Genomic DNA, 12,600 nt, shown 5'->3' with positions numbered 1-12,600 from the left:
TGATTAGAGATGAAATAATGGATAAGGGTGGAGAGTAAACAAGACAGACGAGGACTCCGGGGAGGAAAGATGGAGAGATGCAGCGAGGTGGAGGGATAACAGATATTATTATGATGTTTGTGCTGTACTCAGTTATTGGATAATCAAAGCAAAGGTCAGGTGCATTAGTAAAAATGCCAATTCTGTGAGTCAGTTTTTTGCCCAATGAACCTCCAAATGTGGCGACCACCGACTCCAAAAATCAGTTTAATGATCATGCAACTTCAGGGTTAGGGTTAGGGTCCGTTCAGCCTGTGCATGCTCTTGATGTAAGATGTTATGAAAAGCAGGAAGAGCTGCATGTTTGCTGATATCTCTAAAAACGTATCTCTCTTTTCTCGTGTTGGAAGGAGATGGAAGAGGTCGTCATCCAGGGTAATGCAATCAATTAGTCAATAACCAACATGTGCTCAGAGGGCGGGTACAGGACGCTGTCACTTTAAACTAAGATGAGAAACATGCAGGGAAGGCGAGCCGGGCCAAACAGGGAAAGATAACAGGACCGAGATGTGATCCCTGAGGAACTCCATGGGGGTTACAGGTTGTAGTAGATGGACAAAATGTAACTTTACAAAAATAGAAAAACCTTTTTATATTAATATTTATTTATATAATTTACAACAAAACTGAGAACTGCTTAACTGGTTTAAAGGTGCAACATTCAGGCATCAGCAGTAACAAATCAATCACACATAAGTTTAAGAATTAACTCAATATTGCACAGTTAATGCTAAATATTAATAATAATAATAATTGACTATAATGATAATACATAATAATGATGAAGAAGAAGAATGCTGATGACGTTTAATAATAATAATAATGAATAATAATAATGATAATAATGTTTTAATAACAGTAATAGTTACAAATTGAATGAAAATAATTTATTATAAAATAAATAAAAATAATACAATTAAATAAAAAATAAAACTACATAATAATATTAATAATAACTGTATTAATAAATGAATAAGGATAACAATAATAATACATTTTATTTATAGGCACCTTTAAAAACACTCAAAGGTCACCTTACAAAGTAAAGTTTAAAAGGAACAACATTGAAAAATGTAGATTAATAAAATTAAGAAGAAACGAGAAACAATGCATGAAGAAAAAATAAAATTAACAGGACAGAATAAAGTAAAATACTGTATTTAACATAATGCACAATAGATAATGTACAAGGTACAGTTAAAATGAATTATAAAGTAATGCATGTTGCACAATGATTGATGAATATAGCATGGTATGATGTTTATTGCAGAGTGAAGATTAATTGTACAGTAGATAATGAATATTGCAAATTGTAAATTAAATGCATGGTACTTAATAGATATTGCACAATCAAAATGTTTATTGCAGAGTTGATTATGTTGATTGCACTGGAAGATATATTGCACTAACAGAAATGTGCAATGAGAGCAAGGATAAGATGACAGGGGGATAATGGGCGGGGCATCTGTGCATGTCAGAGTTTAGTGTTGTGGCTTTGGAAAAAGAGAAACTGTCTTTAAACCTGTGCAAAGTTCTGCAGAAGTGAACAATGCATTAAGGTCTTTAATTTGTATTTGATATTGTAAAGCCATAATTGAAGCTGTGTCACTTTATCAAAGAGGTGAGAGAGAGAAGAAGAAGATTAAAGCAATTAACACACCTTCACACAGAGAGCAGAGGATGTGAGGAGGTGAGGAGGTGAGGATGTGAGGAGGTGAAGGTTGTGACAATGACAAGCTGAAGATGTGAGAGGGCGTCACCTGAAGGCGGCATCGTTACTGAAGCTGCTGCCGGGTACAAATCATCTCACACACACATTCCTTACCCCATTACATTCTGCTCGTGTTCTCAGCTTCACAGTAAGTGTGCATGAGAAATAAAAAGGGGGGGCGGGTGACTGAGACGGAGAGCGACACAATGAGAAGAGGAGAAGAGGAGAGGAGTGGAGAGAGAGTGAGTGAGTGAGTGAGTGGAAGCGCTCATTAATAAGAATTTAGAGGATGTGAGGAGAGGACAGCGAGCGAGGCAGACAGCGTTTGGACCGCTGGAGGAGAGGGCGACAGGAAGAGAGAGAGAGAGAGAGAGAGAGAGAGAGAGAGAGAGAGAGAGAGAGAGAGAGAGATGGATGTGAGAAGAAACGAGGGGTCAGAGAAGGATGTGAGAGAGTTGGACAGTTGAGGAGCATCATCACCGGGGGAAGCTGTGCACGCATCGAGACACAGCATCCAGGTGTTCAGAGCAACAGAAGACTGAAAAAGAAGAAGAAGAGGAAGATTGCTTTGTTCTGCTTCTCTGCCTCTTCTTCATTTGACCGCGAAATGAAGAGTGTGTGCGGGCGCTCCAGCTGAGCCACACACACCCCAAACATCACACGGCACATGAACACAGGCAGTTTGCAGAGAGTCGGCGCTGCGAGCAAACATCCTCGGTTACTTCCAGCAGCTGCCGGTGGAGGAGTTGGGATTTAAAGGCAGCGTTTGGAGCAGGTGTCAGGTATAAAGTCCAGAGGAAGCAGACTACTACCCTGAAAAGTTCCCAGAGCACAAGCTTTCCTTTGAGATGCTGGAATCAGGATTTGTGGAAGCTGGGAGTCAGGATGTGGATTAAGAGGATGAGTCCTGAGGAAGGAGCCAGAAAGGGATGAGGTTGTGGGAGGCAAGAGGGCAAATATGGGCTGCCCCCGCCCTGTGGCGAGTCCGGCTCCCTCTACCGCCGCCTTCCCGTGACCATGCAGGTCCTTCAGATCGTCAAGGAGCTGGTGTCGCCGTCCAGACGCAGGGCAGGGCTCAGATTTGGAGGTTTGTGCACGGACCCTTCATCACATTTGTTCCTGTAATGAGTCGTATTAAAGCTGCAGGGTGTAACTCTCTGCAGCGACCAAAGCATAAGAATGGACGCCCTCTGTTGTGACCGGTTATTAGAAAGTTGTGTCAGATGTCAGTCTGTTAAACTCAGATTGAAAGCTGCCCTGATTGGCTGTCAGGAGCTGTTAATCAGCCTGTCAGGTCTTCATGTGGAGTTCAGCGGTCACTCCTCTCTATGAGCTGAAATCTGCATAAAAAGCTCGTCCATGTTTGGGGTCAGTGTCACAGACGTTGGGTCAAGTTTTGCAAAACAGGGTTGAAGTGTTGTGGTCAAGACCACATTAACAGAAACCGAGACATGTCCAAGACCAGAGTGCACTGAGACCAACACATTTAGGGATCAAGACCAAGACCAAGGCAGGGCAAGACCAAGACAAGACCAAGACATTTAGGGCTCAAGACCAAGACCAAGGCAGGGCAAGACCAAGACAAGACCAAGACATTTAGGGATTGAGACCAAGACCAAGGCAGGGCAAGACCAAGACAAGACCAAGACTTTAAGGGATTGAGACCAAGACCAAGGCAGGGCAAGACCAAGACAAGACCAAGACTTTAAGGGATTGAGACCAAGACGAAGGCAGGGCAAGACCGAGACAAGACCAAGACATTTAGGGATTGAGACCAAGACCAAGGCAGGGCAAGACCAAGACAAGACCAAGACATTAAGGGATTGAGACCAAGACCAAGGCAGGGCAAGACCGAGACAAGACCAAGACATTTTGGGGTCGAGACCGAGTCAAGACCAAGACCATGGCAGCGCAAGACCGAGACAAGACCAAGACATTTAGGGATCGAGACCGAGTCAAGACCAAGACCATGGCAGCGCAAGACCGAGACAAGACCAAGACATTTAGGGATCGAGACCGAGTCAAGACCAAGACCATGGCAGCGCAAGACCAAGACAAGACCAACACATTTAGGGATCAAGACTAAGACCATGGCAGCGCAAGACCGAGACAAGACCAAGACATTTAGGGATCGAGACCGAGTCAAGACCAAGACCATGGCAGCGCAAGACCAAGACAAGACCAACACATTTAGGGATCAAGACCAAGACCATGGCAGCGCAAGACCGAGACAAGACCAAGACATTTAGGGATCGAGATCAAGTCAAGACCAAGACCAAGGCAGCGCAAGACCAAGACAAGACCAACACATTTAGGGATCAAGACCGAGACCAAGGCAGGGCAAGACCGAGACAAGACCAAGACATTTAGGGATTGAGACCAAGACCAAGGCAGGGCAAGACCGAGACAAGACCAAGACATTTAGGGATCGAGACCGAGTCAAGACCAAGACCATGGCAGACCAAGACCAAGACAAGACCAAGACATTTAGGGATCGAGACCGAGTCAAGACCAAGACCATGGCAGCGCAAGACCAAGACAAGACCAACACATTTAGGGATCAAGACCAAGACCAAGGCAGGGCAAGACCGAGACAAGACCAAGACATTTAGGGATCGAGACCAAGACCAAGGCAGCGCAAGACCAAGACAAGACCAACACATTTAGGGATCGAAACAGGAAGACAGGAAGACTTAAAATAAGAGACAGGCAGAGAGAGGAGATAGAGGGGAAGACAGGATCCCAGTGTGAAGAAACAAGGGATGAAGAAAGAAAGAAAGAAAGAAAGAAAGAAAGAAAGAAAGAAAGAAAGAAAGAAAGAAAGAAAGAAAGGATGAATAACAGACCCAAAAAAAGGAATCTACAGCAGAGATCCAGAGGAACCTACGAGACAAGGGAGCTCAGGGACTCCAGAAAGGTCTATGGTTAGTAACTTTAATGGGACAGGAAGAGTTAAAGTGAGAGACAGGCAGAGAGAGGAGAGAGAGGGAAAGACAGGATCCCAGTGGGTCAGTCTAAGCCTATAGCAGCATAACTAAGACCTGGTCCAAGCCTGATCCAGCTCTAACTATAAGCTTTATCAAAAAGGAAAGTTTGAAGCCTACTCTTAAAAGTAGAGAGGGTGTCTGCCTCCCGGACCCTGACTGGTAGATGATTCCAAAGGAGAGGGGCCTGATAACTGAAGGCTCTACCTCCCATACTACTTTTAGAGACTTTAGGTGGCTCATTTATTCATTGTGCACGATATTGTTGAAGTTCCAGAGAATAACAAGTTCTTAAGTGACAGAGAAACTCACATGTAATGATCTTCTTTTGATCCTCTGAAGAATCTGACGTCTGGTTCCTCCTCAAGTGCTCTTGAGTAGAAGTGTCTTACTGTGACTCTTCAAGCTGCAGAGAAACGTTCAGTTCTGATGAGAAAGTTCTTTATTGTGGACTCGTTGTGGGTCTGAGTGCAGCTGAACTTCTGTCCGGTCTTGTACCGGTCTGAATGGGAGTGGCGTCCCCCTCGGAGCGGCTCCTGTAATAGCTCTGCTGCTGTGGGACTCCACTTCACGTGTGTGTGTGTGTGTGTATCTGTCTGAGTCCTGCAGCTGCATTCCTCTGCTGTGCTATGAATAATGAAACAAAGTGCCTGGGGTAATTGATTGCTCCGTGACCTCTGACCCCACCTTGTCCTCCTCTCAGGATTGGATCGGGGTTTGTGCGATTGCTTTGATTCATGTCCGCTGTTGCAAAAACAAGCGCTGTTTTTTTATCGGCGCTCCCGAGAGTTTGTGCCGGCTCCTCTCCTCGCCCTGCAGGAGGAAACCACAGCTTGTTGACTTCTTGCTTCAGCACTTTTGAAATAAAAGAGAAACCTCTGGATCTCCTCAGGGAGGGATTTGCATAAATTTAACGAGGGCTTGATGGGCAGGTAAATTGCTGCTTCTTGTAGATTTCTCCTCAAATGTCTTGTAATTAGGACAGTGATGATAATTTATGATAATTTCTTCAGAGAACATTCACTCTCTGTCTTATTGCTGGGTCCATGTGAGACTACATTTGCGTAGGATGATATACAGCTGTTCTTTTTGGGGTTGAATTATTGTTTAGTTTTCACCTGGACCGCCTTTATTTTAAAAAACAGTTCCCTCCAGCCTCCAAAACATGACTGATATCACATTTACATAAATATGAAGCTCCTAAAACTAAAACAATAACTTTCTGGGTCAGTTCTATCAATGCAATAAGATCTTTGGTGCAGGGTACATAGTTTAAAGTGCAATATACATTAAATACCATGCATTATACATTTGCAATATACAGTCATGGCCAAAAGTTTTGAGAATGACACAAATATTACATTTTCACAAAGTCTGCTGCTTCAGGGTTTTTAGGTGTTTTTGTCAGATGTTTCTATGGTATAATGAAATACAATTAGAAGCATTTCATAAGTATCAAAAGCTTTTATTGAGAATTACACAGAATTCATGCAATAAGTCAATATTTGCAGTGTTGAACCTTCTTTTTCAAGACCTCTGCAATTCTCCCTGGCATGCTGTCAATCAACTTCTGGACCAAATCCTGACTGATGGCAGTCCATTCTTGCATAATCAATGCTTGGAGTTTGTCAGAATTTGTGGGTTTTTGATTGTCCACCCGCCTCTTGAGGATTGACCACAAGTTCTCAATGGGATTAAGATCTGGGGAGTTTCCTGGCCAAGGGCCCAAAATCTTAATGTTTTGTTCCCCGAGCCATTTTGTTATGACTTTTGCTTTATGGCAAGGTGCTCCATCATGCTGGAAAAGGCATTCTTCATCACCAAACTGCCCTTGGATGGTTGGGAGAAGTTGCTCTCGGAGGACGTTCTGGTACCATTCTTTATTCATGGCTGTGTTTTTAGGCAAGATTGTGAGAGAGCCCACTCCCTTGACCGAAAAGCAACCCCACACATGAATGGTCTCAGGATGCTTCACTGTTGGCAAGAGACAGGACTGATGGTAGCGCTCACCTCGTCTTCTCCGAACAAGCCTTCCTCCAGATGCCCCAAACAATCGGAAAGGGGATTCATCAGAGAAAATGACTTTACCCCAGTCCTCAGCAGTCCAGTCCCTGTACCTTCTGCAGAATATCAGTCTGTCCCTGATGTTTTTACTGGAGAGAAGTGGCTTCTTTGCTGCCCTCCTTGACACCAGGCCTTCCTCCAAAAGTCTTGGCCTCACTGTGCGTGCAGATGCACTCACACCTGCCTGCTGCCATTCCTGAGCAAGCTCTGCACTGGTGGTGGCCCGATCCCGCAGCTGTAACACCTTCAGGAGACGGTCCTGGCGCTTGCTGGACTTTCTTGGGCACCCTGGAGCCTGTTTGGCAACAATTGAACCTCTCTCCTTGAAGTTCTTGATAATTGGATAGACGGTTGACTGAGGTGCAATCTTACTCAGTGCTATAAACTTCCCTGTTAGGCCCTTTTTGTGCAATGCAATGATGGCTGCACGTGTTTCCTTGCAGGTAACCATGGCTAACAGATGAGGAACAATGGTGTCATGCACCATCTTCCTTTTAAAGTGTCCAGTCACTCAATCATGACAGATTGATCGCCAGCCTTGTCCTCATCAACACCCACACCTGTGTTAATGTGTGTGACACCTGTGTGTCATTGAAATGATGTTAGCTGGTCCTTTTGTGGCAGGGCTGAAATGCAGTGGAAATGTGTTTTTGGTGATAAAGTTCATTTTCAAGGCAAAGAGGGACTTTGCAATTAATTGCAGTTGAGCTGATCACTCCTCATAACATTCTGGAGTATATGCAAATTACCATTATAAAAACTGAAACAGCAGACTTTGTGAAAATTAATAGTTGTGTCATTCTCAAAACTTTTGGCCATGACTGTACAGTATTTAGGGTGCAAAATACATTTTATACCATGCAATATTGATTTTAACCAAGTAATACACATTTTGACGGTGCATTTAACATTATCTACTGTGCATTATTCAATGTTATGGTGCTTTACACATTATTTACAGTGATATCTTTTGTGCAGTACTGATTTTGAACATACAGTAAACATTATTGATAGTGTGATATATATTTTATTTTGTGCAATATATATTTTTATGGTGCAATTTACATTATCTACCCTACAGCATGCATTTTTCCAGTGCGATTTACAGTATCTACAGTGCATAATGTATTTTAAGGGTGCATTATACATTGTTTACAGTGCAATATACATTAAATATCATGCAATATACAGTATTAAGGGAGCTAAATACATTTACTACCATGCAATATCGATTTTAACCAAGTATGACACGTTTTGATGGTTCAGTGTGCATTTTTTACAGTGGAATCTACTGTGCAGTATTGTCTTTTAACATACAGTATTCATTATCTTTGGTGCAATATATATTTTTAAGTTGCACAATACATTATTGACAATGCAATACACATTTTATACTGTGCATTTACATCTTTATCGTGCAAAATACATTATTGAAAGTGCAACGAACATTGTTCCACCTGTTGATCTAGGCTTTCTGACTATATATAAAAGTCCATGTTTACTTTATTTATCTTTGATTATTAAATTTAGGTTTGAAAATGACACATTTTGGTGTTTTTAGATACCAATCCTCCCAAAATCATTGTTGTTATGACATCTGACTGACAACAAAGGCTTTCTGTTCTAGTCTTTTTCACACTCAGGCGTCAGAGGGATGTTGTAGCATCTTTGTGATTGTTCGTTAGCTTGTTACTGGCTGCAGCAACGATAGCTTTACTAGTTTGGAAACACACAATATTAAAAAAGTTCATAGAAGTATTTGAAAAAAGAGTTTCAGGGCTTGGTTTGCATCCAAAAATCAAATCTCTTCTGCATCATCTGTTAGCTTTTTAGTATTGCTTACTTCCCATAGCTTCAACAAACATGGCCCCTGTGACATCGACAGCACATCTACTTTTGCATATTCGGGAAAAACCCAAAGTTTGGATCCAGGACTGATCGGATGTGCACACTAGAGAAGTCTGAATAAGCCGTTCTACTTTTTGCACACTAACATGTCCATCTTAGTGAGGTCAAACATGCTCATTGGGACATAAACATTATAAAAACCTGCGACCTCGTCCCTTGTTTGTGTCATTAAGCTTCATATCTGTGTCATAAAGAACTCCATTAAATCTGCAGCTCTCTGAAAAGAAGCCTTTATGAGAAAGAGTGAAAAGCTGAATCTACTCTACCTGCTCTGAACGCCTGGAAGGATTCCCCTCTGAAGGCTTTTATTCACGTAGATAATGCATGTTGTCTGCAGCCAGCTGGCTTTGATAACAGCTCTAATTCATCAGCTAACCCCTGCAGAGCGCTCACAGAGGACAAATTAAGCCATCTAAGTGTGCGTTGCAGTTTGCATTCCACTGGGAAGTCAATATTTGGGGCAGAAAACACTTTTGTCTTGAATAATTGCGGGTAAATAATAGATGGAGTGAGGCGAGGAGGCCGTTCACTCTGCAGACAGGGGACTGATTACTGTTTGAGGCTGTGGACAAGGTCAGAAGTGTCTTTTATTTCATGCAGGGGGGGGGGGCAGTGATCAAAGAAGTTTAATGTGGCGGCTAAATAACAGCTTAACCTCTGAACTGATCTGCACATGATCATTTTAATGGATTCAGCCCAGAGGTGTCACACTCTCTGCTGTGGTTTTAATCAGCGCTGGGACAGAGAGGGGATTTTTCATGAGTGCCAATGTCAAATCTATCACCCTGCTTTTAGTGAAAGCGCTATTATGTCATTTAAATAACATCATCACGGTGAAGTGGCTTCATTTATTCAGTGAGGGACGAACGCTGCCATCACTGGGATCAGGTCGAGTCACAGTGTCTTATTTTTTGGAGGATCAGTGATGTGCAGCATTTTAAAAGCAGCTCTGTTTTATTCTCAAGACGTCAGACACCGAAGCTGCAAACCTTCACACGTCTAAAAAAGTCTAACAGCTCATTTCTGCTCGCAGCAGTGTTTTCAAATTAGATGTTTTTTTGCAGAGAGGTTCATTTGCATAAACAGAGTCTCAATTTTTCTGAATGAAATTCATGCACACAGACACCGTGTGCTCTGCAGGGAAGTTTATGGTGCATTTAAACCTTTGCATGCACCTTGTGGTCTCTTTGCACAGGTTACAGGGTGCAAAAGCTGCACAACCTTTTTGTGATCGGGCTCTGAGGTCATCATCCTACTTCTTGTTCACCTCTGTCAGACTTTCACCAGATCTGGTTTCGGAGCAGGACCTCCGGACAGCTGGAGTCATGTGACCGAGGTTCACCAGTGTCAAGAGAAATCACTTTTGGGCTTTTGTGCCTTTTATTAAGAAGAATATGTCAGTAGAGAAAGAAAGAGAGAGCAGTGATGAACCTAGGTTGCCCACTCTGATGGCTACATCCTCGGTACATGGGGTGCATGATTTAACTGCTAAGCCAAACCCCCAAATTTTTGCTCCACCCCCAAATTCTAGATATCTGTGAATACTGCACCATGTAAAGCGTAGCCATTTGGTGTTTCTTTGTGGCTCATGCTCCTTGTTTCAGCTCTCTTGTTCGTCAACACCCACCGGTTGCATTTTCAGATCGCAGCAAGGAGCAGGACCTCAGGACAGCTGGAGTCATGTGACCGAGGTTTCCCCCTGTAATCACTGAATCAAGGATTCTCCTCCTCCTCCTCTCCTCATCCATGTTGTCTTTCTGGTCCTCTGAAAACCTCTGACCTGTTGACTCCAGGCCTGGCTCCGCTCATTATGACGGTTGTTGTCGAAGTCTTGTGTATCTGATCCGGAGGGCTCCGAGTGGATCCAGTGGAAGTTAACACATTGACTAGAATAGACACCTATCAGATCCGGTGCTGTGACGGATCTGAGACGGACGTTACTCTTTGTCGTCTTCTGGAAACAGTCTCTCTCTTTTTTCAGCTAGTTCAAAACGCTGCAGCTTGAGTATTGACTAGAATTAGGAAGAGGGAGCACATCTCTCCAGTGTTAGCTTCTCTACACTGACTCCAGATAAAGTGTAGAATAAAATTTAAAATCCTTCTTTTAACCTACAAAGCTCTTAAAAATCAGACACCCTCGTATCTTAAAGACCTCATAGTGCCCTGTTACCCCTCTAGAACTCCACGCTCCCAACATGCAGGCCTGCTAGTTGTACCTAAAGTCTCTAAAAGTAGTATGGGAGGTAGAACCTTCAGTTATCAGGCCCCTCTCCTTTGGAATCATCTACCAGTCAGGGTCCGGGAGGCAGACACCCTCTCTACTTTTAAGAGTAGGCTTCAAACTTTCCTTTTTGATAAAGCTTATAGTTAGAGCTGGATCAGGCTTGGACCAGGTTTTGTCATGCTGCTATAGGCCTAGACTGCCGGGGGAACTGGCACACTGACACACTGGGATCCTAGCTCACCCCCTTCCCCCCAACCCCTTCATCACTTACTTTAACTCTCCCTGTCCCATTAAAGTTACTAACCATAGACCTTTCTGGAGTCCCTGAGCTCCCTTGTCTCGTAGGTTCCTCTGGGCTGCCGTAGACGTCCTCCTTCTGCGGATGGTCTGGACTCCAGTGGCAACAGCTTCTACGACTCGTCTCATCACTATCACTTCTCTCTCTTACTCCCCTCTATCTGTCTTTTCAGACCCAACTCGGTCTCAGCAGATGTGTGTCTAACATGAGTCTGGTCCTGCTGGAGGTTTCTGCCTGTTAAAAGGAAGTTTGTCCTCTCCACTGTAACTAGCTAAATACTGTGAGGTGCAATGCTCATGGTGGATTAAGGTGGGGTCAGACTGAGTCTGATCCTGTCTTGGTGTTGGGTCTCTGTTCATAATTTGACATAGAGTGGTCTAGACCTGCTCTGTTTGTAAAAGCGTCTTGAGATAACGTTTGTTGTGATTTGGCGCTATATAAATAAAGATTGATTGATTGATTGAAGATTGATTTGCAGGCTTGTTTCTGAATCCTGCAGCTCACATGTTGTCCTGTAGTCGAGGATGTTGTCCCAGTTTTCTTGTGTTTCATTTACCATCATGAGAGTCATCCACTGAACTTAAACTCTCCTTAAACACGTGGGTTTTACCCCTCAAACTGAGGGGAATATGAGCTTGACTTCAGTGCAACATCTGTTTATTATCAGCCTCTGGTGGATGGATTATGGGTCTGATCATTTTGAATATGAAGGGACCCAACAGCATGAATAATGTTGGTTTAATTGATCTGAGGTGTGTCCGGTTTGTCGTCCCTGCTCTTGTTTGTGAACGCTCCTCCCTCTAACGCCTCTAAACTCATGCTGCAATGATTTATTGATTTTCAAAATGCAACAAGAGGAAACCTTTAACACTACCCGTCTGCACTTTGCCTCCAGCACTCCAGCACACAGCTCCTCATGGTGCGTGTAAGACCTGGTGACAAGTGTGTGAAAGTTATTGTGAGGCAGGTAAGTGTGTGTGTAATCAGCTCTTAAGGCACAGACACTTAAACAGAGAGAGAGAGAGACTCTGAGAGATCTCCGCTGCTTTATCGAGCGGCCGGGGGAAACATTCGCACTTTCCATTTGGCTGTGGACTTTATCTGCGTCCATCAGGCCTGCAGAGGAATTCCAGCTCGGCTTCTTCTTCTCTCAGAGCCGATCAATGCTGCCAGATTTAAAGACGGCGCAGCACACACACACACACACACACACACACACCTTCGCACATATACATGCTCTCACACTCTCAATGCTGAGGTGTGAGGTACAGGGTGAGCAGATGTTGGCTCTGTGAGTCGGGTGATGATGCTGGAGCTCAGATTCTTCAAGAGTGATAAAACAGCATGTGTGAGAGAGAGAGAGAGAGAGAGA

At 43.5% G+C, this 12,600-nt stretch overlaps 2 protein-coding genes across 2 annotated transcripts in view; one reads left to right on the top strand and one right to left on the bottom strand.

The window, feature by feature from the left end:
* The window catches only part of usp6nl (USP6 N-terminal like), a 25,537-nt gene extending 23,725 nt beyond the window's left edge, over positions 1-1,812 (bottom strand). Inside the window, exon 1 of the mRNA XM_034674155.1 lies at positions 1,800-1,812. Within this exon, the coding sequence (XP_034530046.1) occupies positions 1,800-1,812 (13 nt within the window). The remainder of the gene's footprint in view (positions 1-1,799) is intronic.
* Positions 1-12,600, top strand: part of LOC117805425 (plexin-B2-like) — a 316,173-nt gene that overhangs the window by 43,254 nt on the left and 260,319 nt on the right. The gene's annotated exons all lie outside the window — the stretch shown is intronic.

This window comes from Notolabrus celidotus, chromosome 21 (genome assembly GCF_009762535.1).
Source record: "Notolabrus celidotus isolate fNotCel1 chromosome 21, fNotCel1.pri, whole genome shotgun sequence".
Classification (NCBI taxonomy): Eukaryota; Metazoa; Chordata; class Actinopteri; order Labriformes; family Labridae; genus Notolabrus; species Notolabrus celidotus.
This window is presented reverse-complemented; position numbering and strand designations above follow the sequence as displayed.